The 27407-nt window shown below is 43.2% G+C and overlaps 1 protein-coding gene across 5 annotated transcripts in view; it reads left to right on the top strand.

Moving 5' to 3' along the window:
• Positions 1–27407, top strand: part of SPSB4 (splA/ryanodine receptor domain and SOCS box containing 4) — a 217826-nt gene that overhangs the window by 54246 nt on the left and 136173 nt on the right. For all 5 annotated transcript variants that reach the window (XM_090054491.1, XM_090054490.1, XM_090054487.1 and 2 more), the window contains exon 2: positions 22110–22967. In XM_090054491.1, the coding sequence (XP_089910617.1) occupies positions 22274–22967 (694 nt within the window). In that variant the 5' untranslated portion in view covers positions 22110–22273. The remainder of the gene's footprint in view (positions 1–22109; positions 22968–27407) is intronic.

The following is a 27407-nucleotide window of genomic DNA, read 5'->3' as shown; positions in this document are numbered from 1 at the left end:
CTTCTATCCCAGGAAAGGTCTTAGAAAAGATTATCAAAGAGGCCATACTTAACAGACTGGCCAATGGCAACATCCTGAGGGATAGCCAGCATGGGTTTGTTGTAGGTTGTCACAGGGCAGGGCCCAGGAGTGGCCGTGATCTCTCCTGCGCCCCTACCGTGCCAAGCTGCCCTTTCAGCACCCTCATCTTGCCCGCCACGTCTTTGCTGTTTATGTAATATTAATGGGAGGCTGGGCTTCTCGGACCCGGTGCTCTTGCCCTATATGGATATCTCTTGGTGCACCCACCCTAGGGCATCGCGTGGCTCCTTCCGCCCCCAATACTATGCCTAAGCCTTGCTGGTGTTCCGGATGTTTTCGTGTCTCTGTACATGCCCTCCCCGGGGCCTCTCCGGTATATGCGCCCTCTCCGGGGCCTCTCTGATATGCGCACCCCCTCCAGGATTCTAATCGCGCGCCCACCCTTCTCTGGGCTTCTAATTGCGTGCCCGCCCTTCTGGGGCCTTTGAACCTAGTTGGCCCTACCTGGGCTCCCTATTCCCATATTCATGGCCGCTCTATGGCCTGCCTTGCACTTCTTGTGCTACCCTGCCCTCACTGGGGCCTCGCTCGCGCCTTTCGTGCTCTCCGCGCCTTCCACGCTCTCGCCCCCTCTGGGGCCTATGCCTCGTGCTACTCGTGCTCCTCGCCTGCTCTGGGCCTCGCTCGCGCGCTTCCCGCACTTGGGGCTCAGGTGGCCCGTAGCCGTGCCTGGCCCCCTGACCCTTCTTCTGGGTCGTATACCCCACTGGGCTTTACTCCCGATAGCGCCCCCACAGGGCTGGGGTCGGGACACCCCCTAATTCCTCCCGAGGTCACCCCACTGAGGCCGGGGTCAGGACACCCCAAAAAGCTGTGCCTCATCCACAGTGCCAGCTTTGGCACCAATCACTGTGCCCTCCCTGGGCACACCCTGAAACGCAGCACCCTCTGCACCGCCATGAACCCCCCCGTTCTTCTGGGGTGCTCCCCTGAGGCCTCCTCCTTCCCCTACAGCCTCACCCGGTCCTCCGGTAACATAAAGCCCTAAGCCCACCAGCTGTAACACAAAATCAGCCTACTGGCTATAACATTCCACGCCACCCTGGCTCTCCATCAAGCCTCCATGATAGAGACCTCTCCATCCCATCAACCCACGGACACTCAAGCACTCAGGCAGCCCTGCCTTGCTCTGCTCAGCAGCAGAGTTCCTGCTTCTCAGCCTGTCAGAGGGGAACTGACCTCTGGCCTCAGCCTGGTTGCTTATCAAGGCCAGGCCCTGCCCCCTTTCAGTCAGCTGACCCAATCGGTTGCCTAAGCAACCTTCAGCTGTGCTGCCCTGCTGATTGGCAGCCAAGCCCTATTACCAATGCCAGTAGCAGGCACCCTAGTGCCCTGCTACACATCTCCCCTTCCTGGGGTTGAGCCTCCTTAGGAGCGGGGCGCAGAAGTGCCCTGCAACACAGGTCTTGCTTGACCAATCTTATTTCCTTTTACAACCAGGTGAGCTATCACCTGGACAATGGAGAAGAGATTGACATCATATATCTTGACTTCAAAAAAGCCTTTGATCTGGTATCCCATGATCACATCTTAGCAAAACTGGCCAACTGTGGCCCTGGCTTCATCACGATCTGCTGGCATGGGAATTGGCTCCATGGTTGGGCCCAGAGGGTGGTGATTGATAGAAGTCGATCATTGTGGTTACCTGTGACCAGCGGGGTCCCCCCAGGCTTTGTCCTTGGACCCATATTGTTCAACATCTTCATTAATGATGTGGACAGTGGAGTCAGAAGTGGACTGGCCAGGTTTGCTGATGATGTCAAACTTTGGGGCAAAGCATCCACATCTGAGGATAGGAGAGTGATCCAGGCTGACCTGGACAGGCTCAGGAAATGGGCAGATGAGAACCTAATGGTGTTTAACACCAAAAAATGCAAGGTTCTCCACCTTGGGAAGAAAAACCTGCAGCATACTTGTAGGTTTGGCAGTGCTATGCTTCCTAGCACCATGGACGAAAAGGACTTGGGGGTCATGATTGACCACAAGAAGAACATGAGCCATCAAATGTGATGCTGCAGCTAGTAAAGCGAGCAAGATGCTGGCTTGCATCCATAGATGCTTCTCAAGCCAATCCCAGGACATCATTCTCCCCTTGTATTTGGCCTTAGTGAGGCCGCAGGTGGAGTACTGCATACAGTTTTGGGCCCCACAGTTCAAAAAGGATGTGGAGAAGCTTGAGAGTCCAGAGGAGAGCCACACACATGATCAGAGGTCAGGAAAATAGACCTTATGATGAGAGGCTGAGAGCCATGGGACTCGTCAGCCTGGAAAAGCACAGACTCAGGGGTGATCTGATAGCTGCCTATAAGTTTTTATAAGGGATACTCACCAGGATCTGGGGGAACGTCTGTTCACCAGAGCACCCCAAGGGATGTTGCTGGTTACGTATATTCACCTTTTGATCCCTGAGATGTTAATGAAAAAGGTGGCATTGCTTGATGATCCAGATGGTGGGACATAGTTGTCACTGATGGTCCCTTGATACAAGGATGACAGTCTTCTAGTAGATAGGGAGGTCATTGGTGAATTTGGCCAGTCTAAGCTCTTCATGTTTGGCTGCAGATAGGGTGAACAGTTCCAGGAGAAAGGAGTGGATCCTGGTGATGTTGGGTCACAGCTCTTCCTTTTCTCTCTCTCTCTCCTGCCTCCATAGTTAGGTGAGTTTGCTCAAAACACTGGATGCCTTGTTATACTTCATGGTGCTACTGGGGATGAGTCAGTGCTTCTAGTCTCCCCAGTATTGACATCAATACAGCATTTCTTCAGATTGGCCTTCAAAATGTCCCTGAATCTCTTTTGCCCACCTTTTTACATTGGTGACCAGTGGTGAGTTGGGAATATAGGACCTGTTTGGGGAGCTGGTTATCAGGTATGCCAGGGGTTTTCAACCTTTTTTAAGGAGTGTACCCCTTCTGGGTACACTTCTGGCACAGCGGGTGGTGGCGGCCAGACATGGAACAGGGGGTGGGGTTTGCACACAGCACTGGCATGGGGTGGTGGATGGTGGTGGAAGCCATGTGTGAGCTTTCCCCCCTGCCCACCTCTCCACCCTGTGCGGCCTGCAGAAGGGAGCCGCTGCCCTGCTCCCCCGCCGCCCTCCACCGGCTCTGCTCCTTGGAGGCGGCAGCGCAGGGTGGTGGGTGGTGGCGCTCTGTCCCTGCCCACCCCCGCATATCCCCTAGCCCCTTTCCAAGAACCCCTGGGGGTGTGTGTACCCCTGGTTGACAACCCATGAGGTATGCTTATAACATGTCCTGTCCAATGGAGTGGGTGCTGTATTAACACAACTTTGATGCTGATGGTGTTTGCTCAAGCCAGAACTCTAAAATTCATTCTCCTGTCCTTCCAATTGATACTGAAGATTTCTTGAAGATGTTGCTGATGATAACAGTCTAAGGTTTTCAGGTGTTTGCAGGTTTTACAGCTGTACAACATGGTAGGGTTGACAACACCTTGAGACATAGTGATACCCTAGCTAAACCAGATACCCATACTGTGTTGGTTTATACATGAGTCTTTTCTGAATCTTTTGGTTGGTGAGAAGATATGGTTTTAGTAAGACATTGCTTTCTCTTTTTCCACATAAGAGAAAGTGGAAGTTCTGACCTTAAAAAAAAAACAAACCATTATTGGGGCTGAAATGATAGCTTTTTAAAAAAAGAACATCTGTTTTTTAAAGTGTATTGGATTTGGAGGTGTTACAGGTATTGGAATTGCTGTGGAATTTGTCATAGATATATGCTATGTATTTCTCAGTATATACTAATTTCCTTTTAGTCATGACAGCATTAAATCTGTAAATGTTCCTTGGAGTTATAATATCTCTATGTGATGAGTTTTTATTTCATTCTTGAGGAGGTTTAAAAAGAGATAGTAATCTTTTCCCTAATCTGAATACCTCTTTGTTTTCTATAAGGGAATCATTTTCTGAGACTGCAGTTAGGGAAGATAGAAAGAGAACTGGCTCTCCTAACTTCATTTTTCCCTAAAGGTGTGGGGAGGTGGGGGCTCGGCACACGCACCTGTTTAGAGATGTTTAAAATTCTAGATTTCATGATTAGGCTATCATTTGTATAATACAAAATTGTTTCTTTATTTCTTTATTTCAGCTATGTTCTTATTGCAAGTTGTATTGGTTTGAGAGCCTACACCAAAATTGTACACAAGATGAACAGTTTACCATTATCCCAACCATTTAATAATAATAGTGAAGAGTATGTGGTTACCACTATGGAAAGACTGGACAGATAGCAAAGACTTAAAAAACCAAGAGCCTTAACAATCTGAATAGATAATTCTGTTCCTCACTATGAGACTGATGCTTTCCATTCAAATGTGGAATGATGACAGAATATAGTCTTGTCACAGGAACTGCCATACTGAATTAGACCACTGGTCCATTTAAGCCTGTGTACAGCATTTTGGAACTCACCAGAATCGGATGCTTCAAAGGAAGATAGAAGAGCCTACAGTGAGCAGATAAGTCATAATCCATAGTCTGTACCGGGGACCGTCCTGATCCTTGATAGGGTTGATCTTAAATTCTGAAGTAGGAAGTTCTAACTATTCTAACTTTATTGTGTTCTCTCAACCATATAAATACCCATTTTTAAAAAAATCTTAGTTCTTAGACTTAGCGCAAATTCTACATCTTTAATCATGCTATCTATCTAATACGTTTTTTTCAGAGGACTAGAATCATTGCATACAATTGCAGGTTTTCATAAATTAAAATAAGCCTTTAGTTCTCTCTCATTAGAGAAAGATTGAATTATGCTGGTGGAGTGGACTGATCCTGGAACTACTCCCTCTCAACAGTGATTGGAAGCTGACGCAGTCTCTTCTGCTAAAGCTGAGAGAAGCATTTAAATTTAATGACGTTGAAGAGAGAATTTTTCTCTAACAAATATTTGGAGAGCCTGGGCCGTGTGACTTTCTCTAACACACGTTTAAAAGAAAAGATAATTTCCAGCAAGAAATCTAACTTTAAATATCTGATAGCTCAGCTGTTTTTTCCCTTCTGAAATCCAGATCCAAAGGAGTCTTGGCATTAGACCAGACTCCTGCATATGTGAAATTTTGTGTTTATTTAATAAATTTGAGGTATTCTATGCTTTCATAAATTTTGAGGTACCCTATGTTGTATTTTAAACGTAATCAATTATTTTTTTAGTTATGCAACGAGGCTGACCCTAGAAAACTCAAAATTATTTTCTCATACTATATCTGATAAAGACTCAGTTCTAATTACTTATGTTCCCAACTGTGTAAAAATGCAAATTTTGAATGCTGTGCACTCCTCTAAGGCAGCGTGGTCTAGTAGAATCAATGAAAAACCCAAATGTTTAACAGACTTGTACTATGTCCTTGAAGTTTCTCTACCCAATATATGTTTTTCCTACAATTAGAATTTGGCTAAGCAAACTGCTAAGTAATTACAGCCAGTGTCCCTTAATTTTAATGATTTTAATGAAATTAGCACAAATTTTATGATTTAATTTCTGTTCGTATTATAGTAGTACCTAGGCACTAACAGATGATGCTTTTATTTTAACACAGTCTTTAAAATGATTTCAAGATAATGCTCTTGTAAAAATGTCCAGCGCCAGTGACAGATATTACGTGGATGTCCATTCCCAGAAATGGAGGTATACAGGGTCTTGAAAAAGTAAATTGAATGACTTTTCTCTCCAAACTTAGGAGTGTCTTCTCAGCTGCTATATCTCTACTAGGCATCTTAGACTTAACCTAGGAATACTCTTATAGCATAAAGATATTCCTTTCTAAAATGCATAAAATTTTGGCACTTGTAGCAGAAAATCTGTTAAAGTTGCATACTATTAGGATCAGCAATATCTGAGAGAGAAATGTTCCAGTAGCAGCTTCTTCATTTTACCAGTGAAGGCATGTTTAATCGTTGCTGATTCCTGTTTTAAAGAGGTAAGGCCTTTTCGGAGCTCTGTTTGAAAAAACAGACTTTCTCCTAAATCTAGCATTGAAAGGAAGTACATTTTAGGAACAGCATGGCATGCTACTTGTGATGAATCCCAGCTCCAGCTGGGGATGAATCATCCTTTGACAGGCAATTATTGGCTGTTGTACTAGCAGGAAACAGACCCCACCCCCAAATCCAGTTTAAGAAGCAGCAGGGCACACTGTAATGAGTTGTATATCAGTCTATGAAGAGCTGTTGTGCAGGCCATATCACTATTTTGCTTTGACGGTGGTCTCTATTCTTGGTCTAGCACTGCTAGTATCTCTGGGTTCCTATACACGTATGCAGAGCCTGCTCTGATGCGCTGGAAATCCAGTGTGGCAGAGCAGACTCAATTTAATGGACTCTGTTGGAGCATGGAAATTGACACGCTCCAGGAGCTTTCTGCATCGTGTGCATCAGTGTCCCCGTGTGTCTCCGCATGGAAAAAATGGCAGCAGGATGCTTTGAAATAAAATGCGTTCAATGAACTGTAGTTCAAAGTGCCCCGCCACCACTTTTTTCAATGTGGGGATACTAATGCACATCATGTGTGGGCACTTTTAATTAGCATAGCTTGCTAATTAAAGTGCTCGATGTTGCATCCCACAACAAGTGAGAAAATGCCCTCTGTCTCTTGACCCTTTACTTGCTCTTGACCCCAACACGATTTTAAGTTTCCTAACTCTAGCTTCTCAACTCTGCTTTGCTGCGTGGCTTCCTGATTCTGGTTCTTTGATTTTTATTTATTTTGTTCCTAACCTCTTGTCTGGTGCTCTGACTGTTTTCGTGACCACATCTCTGTAGGGAGCAAACCAGGAAAGCCAAGGCTGCAACTGAACTCCACCTGGCTACACATATCAAGGACAATAAAAAGTCCTTTTTCAGATACGTGGGGAGTAGGAAGAAAAGCAAGGATAAGATTGGACCCCTGCTAAACCAAATGGGACAACTGACAATAGACACCCAGGAAAAAGCCAACCTGCTTAATGGGTATTTGCATCAGTTTTTCACCAGCCCAAAAGGTCAGCCCTGCGTAACATGATGTGGGTTGGCCAGGGTGAAGGTGAATTTATACCCATCATCAGTGTAGACCTTGTAAAGGAACACCTTGAGAGGCTGGTTCTGACAGCTTGCACCCCAGAGTACTTAAGGAGCTGGCAGGCATCATAGCCCAGCCACTGGCTAGGACAGGGGTAGGCAATGTTTTTTGGCCAGAGTGCCAAAAAAACTACGGTGTGGCCTTGGCTATGTCACAGTCCGATGGCTGGGAAATTGGCTCCAAAGTTGGACCCAGAAAGTGGTGGTCAACGGAAGAGAATCATCATGGTGCTCCGTGACCAGTGGTGTCCCCCAGGGCTCCATCCTTGGACTCGTGCTCTTTAATGTCTTTATTAATGATGTGGACACTGGTGTCAGAAGCAGACTGCCAAGTTTGCTGAGGACACCAAACTTTGGGGTAGAGCGTCCATACCCAAGGATAGGCTGGTGATCCAGGCTGACCTTGATAGGCTTAGAAAGTGGGCGGATAAAAACCTGATGACATTCTATATGGAGGAATGCAAGGTACTCCAATTCGGGGCGGGGAAAGGGGAAACCTGCATCATGCTTATAGGCTCAGCAGTGCTATGCTCACTAGCACCATGGCCGAAAGGGACTTGGGGATCATGATTGGCCACAGATTGAACATGAGCCACCAATGCGATGTTGCAGCTGGTAAAGGAAACAAAACTCTGGCTTGCATCCATAGATGCTTCTCAAGCAAATCTCAGGATGTCATCCTCCCACTGTACTCAGCCTTAGGCTGCAGCTGGAGTACTGCATCCAGTTCTGGGCTCCACAGTTCAGGAAGGATGTGGTGAAGCTTGAGAGGCCAGAGGAGAGCCACATGCATGATCAGGGGACAAGAGAACAGGCCTTATATGAAAAGAGGCTAAGAGCCATGGGACTCTTCAGCCTGGAAAAGTGCAGGCTCAGGGATGACCTGTTGGCAGCCTATAAGAATATATATGGGGTGTACATTAGGATCTGGGGGAGCACCTGTTCATTCAGAGCACCCCGAGGGATGACAAGGTTCAACGGTCATAAACTCTTCCAAGAGGCTAGACATAAGGAAAATCTTCTTTACTGTCCGAGCCCTCATGGCCTGCAATAGACTGCCTCCAGAGGTGGTGCAAGCACATACTCTGGACTCCTTTTAAGGAACATGTGGACGCTTATCTTCCTGGGATTTTATGACCCTAGCTGCCCCTGGGGTAGGGGGCTGGACTTGATGGTCTTCTGAGGTCCCTTTCAGCCCTAGTGTCTATGACGTCTCAGGCATTTGGTGGATTGCAGTTTGACTTCTAGCTTCAGACCCTGCCTGTGACTGTTCCTTGCTCTGGACATGGGCTCTTGAGTCCCAACAGCTCAGTTGTGGAACAGCTAAACTTTTTTTACCATTGCAGAGACCAATTCTGAGACTTTCATGACCAGGACTTCAGTGAGTGCTACGGATCCATGTTATGGGGATGAAATAAGATGTACATCTTTTATCTTTTTAGCTCATTATTTAGTTCTGGCCTTCTGTAGATTCTTACGTTACAAATTTCTCTGGTTCCTAAATTTGAAACAGGCATATGTGAAAAGGGAGAATTTGTTGTCTCCAGAGATAACATCCTTGTTATCAGCCGTATATGGAGATGAGAGATAACAGACCTGATTACCCACCCATTGGTCCGTTTGTGTCTCTGCAGTTTGTGTACACACAGTCAAGCCATTACTTTTCTCTAAAAGTGGATAGTTTTAAGAAGCTAAATGAATAAAAGATATCAAACAATAAGAATGCACTTTTTGTAGAAAGCAGTGATTTTAACTGAGGCTTCCTGGCTTGTGATTAAAATTGATTTGCTTTAAATCAAATCTGCCCTGGTTATTGTCTGAAATGTTAAGTTACTAACTTATGAAATTGAGGTAGCTTGAGATGCATTGTTTGTTTGAGCCTGTAGCTCTATAACTACAGATGCTTTTATTATCTGGAAGATGTACAAAAACTAGAACTCTTGGTTCCAAAATTATACCTTTTATTAAACCAACTGGGAAATTGCAAGAAAAATTGTCCTTTTTTGCAAGCTTTCAGGGTCAAAGTCCTTTCATCAGTCTGGAAAAAGTATAGATGGTACAAGATGGTAAAAATTCCCCATAGGTAGGAAATAAACTTCATTCTTGCACAGAGGGAGCTGAAGACGGAAGGCTGTCCCTCTGGATCCATGAGAGTGTCTTTGTGAGCTGTACTGAGTAGTTCTTCGATGTGTGGATCAGGTACAATTCCTTCCCTGGCAGTGTCAGATGGCAGGCAAGGAGGTAAAAAATAATTCTTGTTGTTTTGCAATGAAGTTCAAATCCAAAATCGGCTAAAATTTGGCATGGTCTGAGACAAGAAGACACGCAAAAAAACCTAGTCTTGGTTCCAAAATGACTTATTATCTGGATGTATGCTAGTTCTTTTGTAGGTGCTTTTTTATTGTTGTAGGTCTTGTCAAAATGGGAACTGTCATATTAATCAAATGTATATTAATGAAAGTCTGTCTCTGAATTGCAGCAGGGTTAAGACAAAAATCCAAGAGCTGCTGAAGTTCAACACTTGCTGAAGTCCCTCCATCATGGTCAGCCTATGCTTTTTAAGTGGCCTTTTCAGCCCTGAGAATGACCTAGTCTGGCCTAGACACTTGAGTACAACTTTTAAAGTGTCCCTACTCCTGCTATTCACTGTTGGGACTGTGGACATTTGAAGTTGAAAACTGTGGGGGGAAAGCTACACACTTCATTATTTCCTGTTCTCTTGCTTTTTTTTTTGGAAATCTGTAGAAACTATAGTGGCCATGACAGAAGTCAGGCATTAATTATAATAAACCAGCAGCTGGCAAACCTTTTCAAGCCTCAGGAAAGAACCCAGATTCAGTCCAAGCTGGGTTGGATGGCTCGTGAGGGTTTTTCCCTGTGTCTGCTGCTGTGGCTTCTTTCAGTTCTCTCTGCCACAGCATTTAGCAGGTTGGGAGCTGTGTTGGGGCTGGGCAGCTGGAAGTTTCTGCACCATTACTGGGAGATGGGGACAGGGAGGAAGAAGTCAAAGGAGCTTTCAGCCTCCTGGCCCAGCGGAGCTCCCCAGTATCTGGAAGCTCTGTTGTACCCCAGTCAGGGAGTTGAGTGCTGAGAGAAGTGGCGGTGGCACAGGTACAGCTCCAAGTTACCCAGTCATGATGTAGTTCCTTGCTGCTTGGGCAGGCATAGGGAAAGCCCTCAAGCTCTTTGAGTCAGAACCAGCGTTTCCATGGACTGGATGAAACCTATGGGCCTTATGTGGCCAGCCTCTGAATTATACTGTTCTTTCTTTTTTCCAACATGCTTCCCTCATGGGCCAGTCCTACCTCTTTTTCTTAAAAACTGCTCTGTTTATACCTCAAAGGCTTCCTGTTAAGTAATAGAAGTGTTTTTTTTCTGTTGGAGCCTTCCACACTTAACCAATTTGAAATAAGCAGCTTGCAAACAAATCTAAATAGTAGCTCTTAGGGGTGCCATATAACTTACCTTGTTTAACTATATCTTAACTAACTATGTATTTTGGCAATGTAACTTGTTTCTTGATTGCTTCCAGTGGTAGTGGGAAGGCAGTATATACATGGCTCATTAAAGCCAAGTACAGAGAGTCAAAAAGCCCAAGTTAGAATCCATTCAATCTAGGCAGCCTCCTCTAAGCTGCGTAGGTGTAACTGATAACCTCTAGAAAGGGAGGGGGAGCCCTGCACTGACCCAGGCTAGTAGGCAGGGGATGCTAGAGCACAACTTCCAGTCTCCTGGCCACTGTCAACCCAGCCAAGTGTCCCTGATTCGCTTTCCAGTACGTGCTCCAACCCCCTGCTGACCCCTCACAAGGAGTTGAGCCAGGGATAGCCTTAGTCAGCTGTGGCCGCCATAGGAAGTGGAGGGAATTTGTTGTACTCCTCTGCACCTAGTTTTGCCTAAAGCTCACAGCAGCTGAGGCAAAACCAGCTGTGGAGGAGCAGAGAATTTCCCTCTGGTCCCTGAGGCTGCCTGGAGCTATCCCTGAGACTTGCAGCAACTAGGGTAAGCAGCTATGGGGTTTAGCAGGGGAAGAATTCCCCTCATCTCCTTGGGGCTGCCCAGGTTGGGGGGACCCTGGGCTGGGGTAGGGGGATACCCCCAAGATGGGGGGGGGGGCTGCCCAGGTTGGGGGGACCCTGGGCTGGGGTAGGGGGATACCCCCAAGACGGGGGCTTCCCATTGCCCCTATGCTGTGCTGCACAGGCAGGCACCTGGCCAGGAGGATTCCTCCTCCCGCTTTCCTTTGGCAACAGCTGAAGCAATCAGCGGGGTGGGGGTGGGGGAGGGGGCTGCTGAGGGTCAAAAAGTCCCTACCCCAGGGGCTTTCCTCTGTGTAGACCAAGGGTCAGCAACATTTTTGGGCAGAGTGCCGAAAACACCCACAACTTCAACTTGTAAGTTGGTGTGCCAAGGTGGATGACAGGGGAGCCATGAGAGGCCGAATCCTTGCTGTTGCCATGTAGCCCGGGCCCCTTCCCTGCCATCCACCCAGAGGCACATGTGCCAAGCAAAATGCCTTTGAGTGCCACACTCTGGCATCCATACCGAGGGTTGCCTACCCTTGGTGTAGACCCTGGCTAGGGAGGTCTGGGGTGGGGAAGGTCTGTTCTGTTGCCCCCTTGTCCTTATGGGATGACAGAAGTAGGCAGGAAGCAGGCTAAGGGGCAGGGGGGTTGAGTCTGTCCCTGCTCCACTGGAGCAGATGGATATCCCAGGGCTGCAAAGCATTTTGGGATTCTGAGACAACTTGAACTGGGAACAGAACTGGGACAGAAGTTCCATATACGAGTTTGACTTAAATCAGTTAAGTCTGATGGTGCCAAGTTTATCCAACCAAGTCTGATCCAACCAAGTTTATCTTAAACTGGTTTTGTCCATTTTGAAAGTGGATTATGTGCACTGAACTTCTATGCTACAGGTTTAAACCAGTTTCTGATCACTTGAATCAGTTTATGTGCAATTTCTGTCCCTAGCCTAAGGGGTGGGGTGGGATGCAAAATTAACAGTCATGGAGTGTTCTACCCATTAGCCTACTGTAGTTGCATCTACTTTCCCATATAAATTGTGGTGGCGTAAGGTAATGATGTGGCTAGCATCCCATCTGGCTGCGTTTTGGCTTTCCTTCCCAAATGACTTGGGTACCTGTTTAAGGAGGGCTAAAACCAGATTAGGTCTTTGACCTTCACTTGAACTCCAACACTTCATACTACTCTGACACCATGTCCTAGTCTCACTAATCCTATTCATTAACTGATTAGTGTGACAGGAGCTATTGTGTATGTAAAACTTCCTAGGTTGCCAACTAGAGTGGCTTTTCAGCTTTTTCAGCCAAAGAGTGTATCTTGATCCTGAGAGTAGATCTTGATCCTGGATCTCTGCTAACATGTTGAACAATGTCAAAATATTACATGTTATACCTAAATATATTTTTAGGAGGGGGAGATTTAATAATATATACATTAGCCTACCTAAAACAATATCTGTGTTGTTAAGAGAATAGTTGGTGGGTGTGGGTAGCATGGTACTGACATAAGTTATTGGGAGTTTTGAAGAAGGGTCTGGAGATGGTAATGGGATATGAGACTTGACATGTTTCATTAGTCACTGAAAGATGTTGCCATTTGAATGCCTGTTTATGATGTAATATAGGCAGTTACTAGTGAATGTCATTTTCTTCCTTGGAGGTCAAGCACTGACTACTCTCAGTCCTCTCTTCTGGAGTTTTTCCCTGTAGTATAGCCTAGAAGGGTATGGTGGAGAAGCTGCTCCATTGTTCATGAACAACCTATGTTCATACTGATAGTAACTTTATATATAACTGCTATTAGAGTGAATTGGCCTAGTCAGAGTCATTGACAGTGTCTTTGGGGGTGTTGTGTTGGGTTGTAGCCATGTTGGTTTAATGATGGAGGCAGACAAGGTTCTTTGGGTAAATGTGTGACATATTTTATTAGACCAACTAAATAGATGGAAAAAAATTGTTCTCTGCAAGCTTTTGGGCACAAACAGCTTTCTTCAGGCATAGGTAAAGTCTCCTTGTTTTTTGTGTGTTCTCTTGGGTGGAATGGAAGCCAGTATGCAAAATGCAGGTCTGTGAAAACGTAAACATGTGGCAGTGAGGATCAGAGGTGATGGGAGATAAGTGAGAGACAGGTAGGTGGGGGGAGATGGGGAAAGGCCTGCCATCCAATAACTCCCATAACCTCTCTACATTTTACCAGCTACAATTCGACCCCCAGGTCAACATTCCTCTACATACCTGTTTCACACCTATTGCCTCCCATCACCTCACTGCCACACATTTTGCATTTTCACAGACCTGCATTTTGCGCATTGGTTTTTATTCCACCCAGGAGAGCACACAAAACACCAGCAGACTGTCTGTATGGCTGAAGAAGGGTGTTTGTGCCCCCAAACTGGCAAAGAACAATTTTTCCATTTATTAGTTGGTCTGATAAAAGATGTCACATTTACCCAAAGAACCTTGTCTGCCTTTTGACACTGTCCTAGCATTCACATAGCAAATTTTAAAAATATCAGTTGTACTCTTATGGCATTACTTAACAGTGTATTTTTAAGTTTTCAACAAGTCCAACTGCTTGTTTAGCAGAACCTGGAAGAGCGAGCTAATGTAACTGAAAATGTTGAAATGAAAATTCCTTTATTTAACACCAACACAGTGTTCAAATGCTGCTAGAAACACTCCATTAATCACTATGTATTCTAAACAATTAAGTAGCATCCTGATAAGGCCTTTTCTGCAATTCTGTAATTTCACAGTTTTTGTGGTGAATAATACAGATTCTAAATATATTCTAAATGCCTTGGCAGTCCCATTTGAGGGCACTGGAAAGTGAAATTGATATTGTTTTCCTGTTCAGATATGGTGTGGTCTCAGTACAGCATGCTTAATCTAGTCATCCCAAATGCAACACAAACGTGAAACTATGAAATAGGAATTAGTTAAGTCTATAGCCCAAATACTTCTATCTCACCAGAGTATTTCCAGTGTCTTTAATAGTTGTATGGAAAATGACTCCTCCCCATGTTTCATTTAATGCGGAGAATATATTTTTCCGGACACTAGCAGTGACAAAAGCTGACATAAAAATAACTTGTGAAATTTAATGATGTTGTCATGGTTTTATGTAGATGTAGTGGGGGTCTTGTACATGTTGTATTGAACCAGAGTATTGGGATGATTTTCCTAATTTCTCTGACACAGTGAATTTTCTGCAGTTGCATAAAATACAATGGAGAGGGGAGGAACTTCCAACTACTGAGTAAAGCTACCTTCAGGGGATATTTGTATGCATAAGGGTTATATATGGAATAAAGTGGGAGCTGATAAACAACATTATACTTCATAGTACTTTTAATGAATGTATTGCAAAACTTCTGGTGGTGCTGTGTATTTGCATGTGGGAAAAGTACAGCGGCTGGTGAACAGTATTTTTGTTTGTTTTTTGATTTTTTTCCGCCCCCCCACACATGCAAGTAACTTTTCTGTTGTATACAATTATCTATACCTCCTGAAGTCTGATCCCTTCTACTTCCCTTAGGTATCCTTTTGGCTGGAGCCAAACTTTGTCTGAGGAGGTGTGCTTTGTGTGAGATGCTACTTTTCTTTATGATTTTTAGCTGCATGTTCTCAGCTCTCAAGATCATATGCTAAGCTGCCTTTTTAGGCATTGAGAACAGGGAGGGAAGGAAACTATTTTACTAATATGTAAAACTCTCTCTCCTCCTGGTTTGTGTGTAGTGAGTGAGGTAGAGGACTACAGGAAAAAGTACAAATCTTACCCTTTTTTTTTTTTTTTCTGATTTCAGCAACAGGCATTTCAGTTCTCATGAGCTAGCGACAGACATTACATATAAACCGGTTTAAGTGATCATAAACTGGTTTGAACCGGTAACCGAACAGATTTGCAGTGCACACAAACCAGTTTCAAAATGGGTGAAACCAGTTTGAGATGAATCTGGTTGAATGTAGTATCAGACTTAACTGATTTGAGTCAAACCAGTTAATGCAATGTCTGTCTCAGACCCCTTGCCAGTTCAAGTTAAATCAGACGCCCCCCCCCCCCCCCCCACCATCCCTGGGCTGGGCTCTCTGGGCTGTGCAGAGCTGGCCCCTCCTCTCTTCTCCCTGTATGGAGCTCCGACAGAGACTGCAGGCATCTGCCTAGCTTCTGCTTTCTCTCACCAGCCCCCCCACCCAAGCAGGCATTCCGCTGTCCCCTCTGCCTTACCGACACACAGCATTAGCTAGCAGACCACACGCTGGCTATGGTCCGCAGACTGGACAACGGCAGAATTAATAGGTAGTTGCTAATGTCCCTCTTGTTTTTTTTTAATGGGGCGATAAACACCAAGTTAGGGGTGATAAACTCTGTGTTATCAATTCCCTGCTGGGCTGGTCAGGAGGAGAGGAACTCCTCTCTAATCAGGGCATCCTGCCAGGGCCTGGCCATGCCTCGCTGAGCTCAGCACTATGGAGGGCAGGGAGGGCTGCTCTAGTGCCCCCACTGGCTTTTAGCCTGAGCCACTGCAGGCATGTATCTACATGTCTGGGATGTCTGTGCAGCTACAAACTGGTTTAGCCTAGCCAGGTTAGACTAACTTACAAAGATTGAATAAATTCAGGCTTAGGCTTTTTGAATGCCTGTCCCTAGCTTTGCAGACCAGTTCCTTTGCTATGCAGTTCTGATGCATCCTCAGAGCAGCACGTGTGATAGCTTTTTCATTTTTACTTAGTTAATATAAGACAGATGTTCCAAGAAGCTCCAAAAAAACCCCTGCTGCATTATCTATTCATATGGAAAAGACGGTACAGTAAAATCTTGTGCTAACTAACTTCCATAAAAGAGGGGTGGTTTTATTATATGGATTGCATCACACTAAGGCATTAAAGACTTGCATTTCTGTAGTATGGTTGGTTAAAGTGTAAAGGCATGTCTTGAAGGCTATCTTTTTTTCATTAGGCTCTTTGAGTAAGCTGGTGTTTAAATTAAATAAGTATGCCAACAGCTGCCCCTGTGGCTTGGCTGCCTCACAGTAGGAATGACTTTTTAGACATGAAGAGCTGTCGGAGGTAACACATGTTATGGCTGGTGTGGGAAAGGAATTCATGGAAGGAAGACTTTGAGCGTTCCCACTATATGAAAAATCCTGACCTTCAATAAGTGCCAGTTTAAGGTGAAGTCCTGTGCCTATTTCACATCAGTAACTAAGTGCTACAGGGTATGGTCCAAATTATTTGTCAGTTTAAGATTACAAAAAAAATGTTTTTAATAATGTTGCCCTTAACTATTCATGAGACCAAAAACTGAATGAATTGCTTCTTTAAAATAGCACTTAACTTAGATTAAAAACAGTCCTTGTGTTTATTCTGCCTCTAACTGTCCAGGGTTTGACAGGTGCAGGAAGCATCAGTTACAGGTGCATCTTGAATTGCAACTTTGTCCCAGGCTCAAATGTTATCTTGGTATTTCATAGGTACTTGAAATCAGACAATAGGCTTATACTTCTGTAATATCCCAGAATAAATGCCTGTGTCCTTGGAGAAATAAATCCATGTCTATTTTTAGTCTTGCACTTCTAAATAGTTAACTTTGTTTGATGTCCCCCCCCCGCCGTTTGGATGCATAAGATACTTATATCAACGCAGCTATTCCTCCATATTTATGATTTGTTGCATTAAGCCCACCCAAGTAATATGCCTCTGAGGTTTCTACTGTCTGCTCTGTTAAATCCCACTGCTTTCCTCAGAGACTCCAAGCAGCAGCAGTGTACATACACATTCGGATGGCTACACTGCAGCAGAGGAATTGCCTCCCTTTCTTCACCTTTCCTGTCACAATATTCTTGTAGATTTAGCTTGTATTTGTGCATTTGATTGTCTCTAAGATAAGATCCAATTTCCCATAGAAAAATTATTGCTGCTTCAAACTGCCCTTTATGCCCTTGACGTTCAACCCATTCTACTAATTCTGTACATCTCCAAACTAATGTAAATAGACACATTTTATAATGAAACTAAATAGAATCAATCTGCTCAGTACTTGAATAGAAGGCTCCTGGGGAAATCATTTAATTGATAATACTCATTCTAACAGTGAGATTGACAGTAAAAAAAAAAAAAAAAAAAAGCAATATTGTTCACTCCCCAAAGCCCACTAGTACATTTTGACGTATAAAGTAAACACTTCATTATTCCAGATTCTGCTTTCTCATCTATACTCCCAATTCACATGGAAGGCAGAATGTATCTATGTAAAGGTGGAATTTGGCATCTTCTTTAGATAAGCAGCTTTTTATTTACCCAACTCCTTTTTTATCATTTTATATGTCAATAGTTACAGTATCCACAAATCTTTATGGTTGTTTTTCAGGTTTTATTTTGTGTAGTGAGTACGCTTGAGTAATGGAGTTGATATTTTACAGCTGGAGTTTCTCTTTATTGTATTCACTAATGTGTGCTGAGGACCAAGCAAGAATAAATTAGGCTTTTTCTGGATTATTGTCATTGACTGCAAATTGTAACAGATTTGGGGGACAGCCTACTTTATTTTTTTCAGTAAATATAGAAAATTGCAGATGACTGGCAGCACAACAGGGATCACTTGTGTGGTAGGAAGTGAATATTTGGTCATCTTTGACAAGGCATGCATACTCCCAAGTGAGATGTCAGTGCTATTTCCAAAGCAAGAATTTGAAAATTAAGTAAAGTTAAGCATTGATCAGGATGTTGGAATAAAGGTGAGAGTTCATTTTATTAATTTCTGCTTCCTGCTTAAAGGACTTTTCTCTCATACTAGCCTCTGACTTAAGATACTGAGTAAGCTTTTAAACTACGTTGTTAGTGTACCAGGAGATGGCATTCAAATTGAAATCTTGGGGCAATCTTAAACTTTAAATTATACTCTAAAATTTAGCATACTTGTGAAGGATTAAATTGGGTGGTATGAAATTGCCAAATGATCAGGACTAATTGTGTTCAGTTTGCTGATTTAGTAGACATGATGCTGGACCACAACTGTCCTGGCCTAATGCAACCGAAGTTCTGGTCAGTATAATATCTTTTAAATTGAGGGGCAGGAGATGCCTAAATGCAGTCCCTGCTACCATTTAATCCAGCTGGTGGGGCTCTTCATGGGTCCATTCAGAGCCCTGTCAGTCACGGGCCTGTGGACTAGATGGGTCCAAGCAGGGTGGTGTGGAGCCCTGATTTCAGTATGTGGGGCTGGGCAGAGGCCCCGATTCACTCTGTGAACTAGCTTCACACCACTCGCTTAGCCTGTGAAGCCAAGAGGTTGAGTGGCTCTGTTCTAAGTATGTCGTTCTTCAGCTCATGTATGAACACAGGAAAGCTTTTGTAATGCAGAACAGCCTAACCCCACCTCACTCGTGGCTTTGGAAGACATCTGCTGCTTTTTCATAAAAATAACTATTTAACTGTGTGTGTCTATGGAGATACTTACACTTTTTTTTGACAAAAATTTAACAGTTTCAGCTGGCCATAGAGTGCACTTCTTTAAGACAGTGCTGTTTTAAGACCAGCAGTTGGGGGTTGCATCCTGATGGCAACTGTTCTTCAGCATTTGTTCTGTATGACCCCTGGCACATATTACACTTAAGACGTGATTAACCAGTTAATCATGTCTCAAATTTGATACCTGGCCACACATTCAATCAGTTAATGATGTGATAGAACAAGGAATAAACCACAGTTATTACACAAACTGTGTAATAACTTTGTGGCTGATTTCTATCACATCCTTAATTGAATGTGTGGCCAGGCCAGGGCTCCTAGCCACAGGAGCTTGCTTCTTGCTCATACAGGAGAAGCCTGGGCTCTCCCTGCACCAGCAGTTAGGTGTGATGGGATCTGATGGTTGATGCCACGATCTCACTTCCTGCCATACGTGTGGTATGGTGGGAAGCACAGTTGTGGGGATCATGCATCAGATCCCATGTCTCCTTTATTTGCACATTGGCCAGGGACCTCTGTGCAGTTTGACAATCGTGGCTACGACATCATTCTTTCAATACTGTAGTCTGAAAAGCACTTAAACTCCTTGGTGTGAAGGGCACTATGCATAGACAAAAATATGAGTCAGGAATTTTAATTTCTAAGTCAGTCAGTCATGGTCTGTCTGAACTTAGAAAGCCTATCAGGCTATCATGGTTGGTTTCCCTAGCTAATTTCTGTCTCTGGAGTAGCATCATTCTGTCACCACATACTTGCTGTCTGCATACCCTGTCTTAAATTTGAAACTATCAGCAACATCTTGATATGCTTCATTATTACCACTTTCCTATTTTTCTTAGTCTTATACAATAATGTTATTTCATATATCCTTATGTGAAAGGCCATTCAAATTCCTGTTACATCGTATTGTGATATGCTGATAAATGAAAATGTAAAACTTTGGCACTATTGTCAAAAAATAAAGTAGACTACTGGACACCTTTGGAATTCCCATATCTAACTAACCACTCGTGAATTCCAATTATTCTAGGTGTGCAGGTTGTGGGGGGTGGGAGAATAGAATTGATTCAATCATTGCTAGTTAAACGATTCTTGAATAATTGAGTTCTTGGTACTTCGTCTTTCTACGTAATCCATATGTTGCGTTTTGTATGTAATAGGAAAGGTAGCGCTGCTATAATGGACTAGGTCTTTATCTCCAGCTGTTAGGTACTGAGGTTATGTACTATACAATAAGGCTGTGTGAAATTTCAGCAGCCATTTTGGAGTGAATTGAAGGCGAAATGAACCGAAGGCAAAGTGAACTGAATCCAAAATGAAACGGAAGGCACCAAAACAAAACAAAACCATCCAAAACGTTTTGGAGATGTTTCGGGATGTTTCAGAGGCGCCCCCTGGGAGTAGTCCAGCACAGCCCCACAGCCCTCCTTTTAATGTGCTGGAAGGCTGGGCCTGGGCAGGGGATGGGGCCAGGGAGGCAACCATGGGGGCTTCTCCCATGGCTCCTCCCAGCTGGGGCAGAGGCAGACACAGCCAGAGTAGCTGAGGGAGAACCTGCAGCCTCTTGACTGGGCCTGCCTCATCCTGGCTGATGTGAATCTCCAAAACAGCGTCCAAACTCCAAAACTGATTTGGCCAAATCAAAACGGAACAGTGATCCAAAACACCAAAACAAATCACTGTCCTCTGAAAAGGCTGAATTTAAAACCAAAACGAAACACAGCCATTTTGGACAGCCCAACTTTCTCCAGCACCTCAGCTTCGTGCTGCTGAGGCATAGTGCAGAGCTTTGTCTTTTCAGAAAGCTTTTCAGAGTGAGACTGCAGGAGTATTGGATGTGAAGACCCTAGTAAGTGTTAATAGTACCTAGGCAGTTCTAGGAATACATGGTTTCAGTTGTTTAGAAAGCAAATGTTTAGTACAAGCAAACTGTTATAATGGTGTAAAAAGTGTCTGTATAGAATACTGTGAACAACTTCTCAACGAACTGTTAGACTAACTCTGTGGGTACTCATTAAGCAAACTTTTCAGCTCTGCTGTTACCTACTTATAAAACTAGGATTCCAACATAACCTTTACAGGCTCATGTGGGCACAGGCATGCACATGGATGCATTCCCCTCTGATCCATTTTAAAGATGACTTTTCAGTCTTTATAAAATGCCTATACTGTATAGTGTCACTTGCACTCTTCCTATCTTGCAAAAAACCGGCAGCATGTCAGTTCTTTTTTCCTAAACATTTGGAAACATTTGTCACCAAACGAACAGTCTGGAATCCCCCCAGCTAGCAGCATTCCTACTCTTAGGTTAGTAGTTGGCTTGGCTTCTCTGCTGTGGGTGAAACAGAAATCTGAAGCCTTGATCCAAGCAGTTGCTGGGAGCCAGAATTTGCAGCAGACTCATCACTTGATCCCACATCAGTCACCCCCTAAGTCCATGGGGACTAACACTTGTATCTTGCGTTGCACTCTAAGTGCTTGCAAGATGAATGTGTGTGATTTGCCAGGCATCTTGTTCAGAATGAATGCTTCCTATAGGCCTTTGGAAAGGGCCACTAAATCTAAGTCATAACCGGTCCTGGAGGTTTTCACGCTCTTTTAGTTTGAGATGCTCTGTATGTGTATCGCGACAGTATTGTCCCAACTGAAATCTAGGCATGTGTCTTTTAGTGCTTATCTTTCTTTTGTTTGGATTTTAAAAACTGCTGTGCATTAGGAGCTTGTATTCTGAGCTAAGTATCCCCTAGTAGTGAGCTCTACTAAAGAAGTGAAACTACAATGCTTAAGTTCCAGTAGATTGGAGAACACCTATCCTGCATCCATATGCTTCCATTCTTGTTCCATCATTGCTTCCCTGTCTCTCTGTCCCCCCTGCTCCCAACAAACTCCTTAGTGAATCTAAAGCTTGTCAGTTGTCCAGTAAATAAAGTGAACACAAATGCCTTAAAGGTAAGCAATCAAATTTCAAAGCTGTTTACTATCAGTGTCATTTGTTCTGGTTGCGTTCCATCTGTTCCAAGACAAAGCCTTAAATTAAAAGGGCATATGCAGAGAGGAATGCATAGAGAAAGGGACTCTGACAAAATATGAGAAAATGAAACTAAAAGATAAGTGGATATACTGCTGAATATATAAAATTAATATCTATTGCTGAAGAATATTGTGTGCCTCTTCCAAGACACTGTAGCCTGGCTAGAATAAATGGCTGGAAGGGCAGAAGGTGGAGGACGTATGTATCCTATTATGAATGGGAGGAAATTACTGTCTGTACTCTGAACGTTGGTGGGCTCTGAATATCCTGCCAGCTGTCTGGATAGGACTTCTAGGACACAGAATAAAAAGCAGAGACTTGTCAGTGCTCAGTGTCTAAAATAACCTAGCAGGGATCAAACTTTGAGATGATTTGTGGGTTTCAACTGGCTTTCTTACTTTAACTGGAAACTCTCTGCTCTCTTTCAGGAGTGTGATTCTCTTCTGAAAACACTGCTGCTCAAAAGCTGCAAACACGAGAAGTAAATCCCATCTGGTTGTCAAGTCATTGACTCAGTGTGAAAGTGCTTTCATGAGGTAACATTGGGCCAAAGTCACTTTTTCGTTCTCCTTTGTGAATCTGCAGCCAAGCAATGGGCCAGAAAATCTCAGGGAGCATAAAGTCTGTGGATGTGAGGGAGCCCCCTTACAGACCTGTCAAACGAGAGTTGAGGGGCCCTGACTTTTGCAAGCCTGCACGTCTGGACATGCTACTGGATATGCCCCCTGCCAAACTGGAGGTGCAGTATAAACACGCTTGGAATAATGAAGATCGCTCTTTAAATATATTTGTAAAGGAAGATGACAAACTCACTTTTCATAGACATCCAGTTGCCCAAAGCACAGATTGTATCCGGGGCAAAGTTGGCTACACCAGAGGTCTACATGTCTGGCAAATTCACTGGCCCACAAGGCAACGGGGAACACATGCTGTGGTGGGTGTGTCAACAGCAGAAGCTCCGTTGCATTCTGTAGGATACACATCGTTGGTTGGCAGCAATAGTGAATCCTGGGGCTGGGATCTGGGACGGAACAAACTTTATCACAATTGTAAAAACCAACCTGGGGTGACATATCCTGTCTTTTTGGAACCGGATGAGCCTTTTGTACTCCCAGACACCTTACTAGTGGTTTTGGATATGGATGAAGGGACGCTTAGCTTCATGGTAGATGGACAGTATCTTGGAGTGGCCTTCAGGGGACTGAAAGGGAAAAAAGTTTACCCTATAATCAGTGCGGTTTGGGGGCACTGTGAAATTACCATGAGATACATCAATGGACTTGATCGTAAGTGTTACACAATTTATGCATCATAATATTTTGCAACTCGTTTCCCATATTGTTACCTTTCCTTTTTCTCTTTCTTCTTAACTTTTCCTTCATTGTGAGTGGAGGAGTGCTGGAGGGTGTCTACCGCTGACAGTACATGCAATATGCATAACTCTTCCACCTGACAAAAAAAAAAAAAAAAAAAAAATTCTTTGCTGTCTCATGTTCCACATCAAAGTGGTGTGGCTTCTGTCAAGCTGTCCGGTCAAGTCCCAAGATAAATTTTGTATTCTGTAGTACAAACAATTGTGCTTCTACTTCTTGTTCTTTATGCAGGGACTGGTATCTGGAATCTATTACAGTGTAAGAAAGCTGTTTCTTCCAAGAAAATTGGGTATGTGGAATGTGGAAAACCTCCAGAAACCCCATGTTATAAAATTCTAGTTTATTTGAAGTTGTTATGCTCATTTAAATTCTTCTAAAGATATTGTTTTGAAAGTGACGCCATTTTTGTCCCCTTATTTTCTGGATAATTTTATCAAAAAATGATTGGGCTTCCTGAAAATAAGGCTTAACTTGGTCTCTTTTGGTTCTACTGACTTTTTTCTTTCTTAGGGCTTGCTTGATTTTTTTTGTGAGCATAAAGCGTGGTCAATAAGAAGCATCTTGGTCTTATGACAGCATAACTAGAGCAGCTGACTAGAGCAACTGACTGATTCTGAATCTCCCTATGGGTCTTGTTGTTGCTTTGGGAACAGTAAACATTGTTTCATCTATATCTAGTGTAGTGTACATTTTTGTGCTGGCACAGTTATGCAAGGGCATATAAGGAAGTGTTGCTACTTTGGAGCCTAGTTTCCTTCCCACTCTGAAGTGTGATATAAGTAGGTTGCATGAGTAAACAGAAGCTTATTCTCTGCTGTATAACATGCTGTAAAAGGTGGACCACAATTTGAGCCGTGAGCATGAATCTACAGAGTACGGACAAAATAGCTGACTAAAAGTTTCTTGACCCTGGAACTTTCCTTTATGAATTGGGCTATTAGTTATTTCCTGTAAAGGAGGATAAACTGCAGTCGCTCTCCTAATTTGAGGGACATGTTTCAGATTTAATTTTGTTTTAGTTTTTAATGGAGGCAGTCTGTATTTTCTTCATCAATTTAATTCCCTGCTCATTAATTTTGCATTTGTGTTAGTTTGTAAAATCCTAATTAAAGAACTTGCATGTGTTTAAAGGATTGCCTTTTTAAAAACAGAACACTCCTTTTTGGGGGAGAAAATTTACCAACTGAACCCTTGCAGTTTACATTTTTAATGAAATCTTCTAGTGCCTTTAAAAAGAAGAAAATGAAAGGGTCAGGAGGTTTCAAACCTTGAAAAGAGTTGTTTTTTTGGGTTTTTTTTTGACAAAGTGCCATAGCAGTTTGGCTTTCTTTTTAGCTTTAGTTTTTTGAAAGCTCCAGTAAAATAGAGTAAAAATAAACAACAATCACTTCACATACTATAGTTATTCATGTAGATTAGACAGTAGGCCAAGTTATTCATTACATTTGTTGGTTGTCTTATATTCATTTTTTCTGTTTGGGTTATTCAAGCTGGTATTTGAGATTTGATAGAAAGGCAGAATACTCCCCCAGGTCAGAAAGGAGGAGCAGGCAGAAAACATTTATCAAGAGGATAAAGGTATTTACAAGGGGAGAGGTAATAATTTATAACTCAGAATGACAGAAGGGGTGAAATCTTCCACCTTGTTCCTTAATCTATCACTAGTTCACTTAAAGGGCAAAGCTTAGTGGGGTCCCTCCAGTGGCATGAGAGGGGTGCCTTAGAACTTGAACATGACCCTCATGAAGTCAGTACTTTCAGGTTGTGGCCTTTAATGTGATCACTGTGGTTTAACTGCAGTTTTCTGAAGCCTACTAGACTAGGAGTAGTATCATGTAGACCCAGTAGTTACAGAAAGTGGCTAGCTGATGACTAACCCAAGAGTTTTGATGCATAGTCTTATCACAGGTTCTCTTGATCCATTCCATTTTTCAAGCTGGATCATATGCGGGCTGTCTCTGCTTCTCCAGAGTAAAGAAGTTGGGATATGATGACATGCATACTGTATCCCCAGTGGATGTACAAGTCAAAGTGATTTGAGCTAAATCTTCCTTAACTTGTTTTGTGGAAAGCAGGATGCTTCTGAAGATAAGTGTCTCCTTAATTGTGAGATGTGGTAGATAAGTTAGTATTAACTTGATTGTTGATCAGTTCTCTAAATCATGTCAGTTCATGATTTCCATTGCTCAAAATGCACATCACAGCTTGTGATGACTTGTGTAGCTTTTTTGCTAGACAGACACCTGGACTGTGTAGGGATTTCTAGTGCTCTGAAAACTTGTTGTTGTGGGTGCGGGGGCAATGAGTTTCATATTGTGTGTTTTGCTTTTAACAAAGAGTAATCGTGCTTGTAAAAAGAGGGAAAGGAAGAGCTGAAGGATCAAGTGTTAGGCAGCTATTCCACAGCTGAGAGAGAATCCGTGTTCAGAAGTGCAGGCTGATGCAAACCAGTTGCTCTCTCCAGCTTGATATTAAAACTTGCAATTTCTTAAATATATCTTAATGAGACTGAGAAGCAAACCTAAAAAAGGGAACCGGAACAGTATGAGGGAGGCTTTATATGTCTGCTGCTACTCAAGGGGGGCCAATAACATCTGATCTAAGTGCATCTCCCACGAGGCAAATTTTCAGACAGCCTGGCTGCTCAAAAGCTGCTTCAGCCAGGGAATGGTAACCAAGCCAGAAGGTGTTCAGCATGCTGATGCTGTAGGAAATCAAGCTCAAGTTGTTTTGCAATGAAGCATATGCTAACAACCACCTTTTCTAGTCCATTCATGTCCTAAGTGAGCTCTTGAAAGAATTCCCATATATTTTATTATCTATCCTGCTTTTAAGAGGGGTTCTTTCAAACCAAGCAGGAACTTATTCAAATTAACCCAATTCTTGAAACAAACTTTATATTGCCAGTTGACTGACTAGAGGAATGTTAAAACTGATAGTTGATTTCAATGAAAATACAAATTGGGCATCCACATAGCATTTCTTCAAGGCCTAAAAAAATGTTTTGCATTATAATTTTCTCACAAGCATCGGTTACTTAATTTGTTTTCTGTAGTATAGACTCATAGGGTTTTTCCTTCTCCTTTTTAATTTTTAGTGTAAGCTTTTTGTATTTAAAAATATGAAGTATTTACTTTTAATATTAAAAAATGTAGCATCAGATAAGCATTATTCTCTGTTGCACCTAACTGTCAGTACATGTTTCTTTTAGGAATTCTAGTTCCCCCTTTTTTTTTTTCTACCTTTAGTTAAAGGTCACCTTTTGGACTTTTGATTTGTGGTGGACCTTGGGTCAGGAAAAGTTGCCTTGAGCACTGAATTTGTGGTAGGCATGGTCAAGAATCCTACATGGCATTAGAAGAAACTAATTTCAAACCTTATTTAGGTGTATTGTGTTTTTTCCCAGAGCCATGGAATTGCATATTTTTTTTTACTGCTTTAGTCGCTGGGGGGAGGGCATTATGGCTTACGAGTAAAGGGCTCCAGCATATCGGGGCTGCTCAGTGCTACAAAGCAGCTGTGGGGGAGGGGAGGAGCCACAGCTGGACCTGCATCCTGGTGAGTGAAGGGGGCAGGGAGAGCTGTGATTTAAAAAAAAACCCAAAAAACAAAAAAATCAAATGCCAAAATATGGATATTTAGAATTTGTTTTATTGAAATGATTGAGGCACCCTGGCTTCCAAATTGCTTTAATATTGTAAATATATCAGTAAAGCATTTTGTTCCACTATATATATAGTGGTGTGTCATTTTAAGCATGGGAAAATGCAGTTTTGGGTTGTTTTAATCTGATACTTTTGGTTTTTTTAATAGACAAAAGCTAGGATCCGTGCTTATTACTGATTGATTGATAATCAGCACCTCACTCAAATTAGTTTCATTTCTTCCCAAATTCCAAAAGCACCAGTAAGCATCGCTGGTAAGTGTTTAGTCAGAGTTGATTTGCACTAAAAGCAGGAGAAACAAAAGTGAGTGTTTTAACCTGGTATTGCTAGCTCCTACTTCCCAGTCAGGTGCCGTGGCAGCTACTTTGAGGCTAGGTACAGACATTTCATAGTTTCATAGTTGGTAGGGTCGGAAGGGACCTGAGCAGATCATCTAGTCCGACCCCCTGCCATGGCAGGAAAGATTACCGGGGTCAAACAACCCTGGCAAGGTGTTCATCCAGCCTCCTCTTAAAGCCCCCCAGGGTAGGAGCCAGCACCACTTCTCTTGGAACTTGGTACCAGATCATAGCTGCCCTGACCGTGAAGTAGCGCCTCCTGATATCTAACCTAAATCTACCCTCTGCCAGCTTGTGACAGTTATTCTTGGTCACTCCTGGTAGTGCTCGAGGGAACAGGGACTCCCCCA

The sequence above is a fragment of the Crocodylus siamensis genome, chromosome 6 (genome assembly GCF_052110815.1).
Source record: "Crocodylus siamensis isolate JL-2025a chromosome 6, ASM5211081v1, whole genome shotgun sequence".
Taxonomy (NCBI): domain Eukaryota; kingdom Metazoa; phylum Chordata; order Crocodylia; family Crocodylidae; genus Crocodylus; species Crocodylus siamensis.
This window is presented reverse-complemented; position numbering and strand designations above follow the sequence as displayed.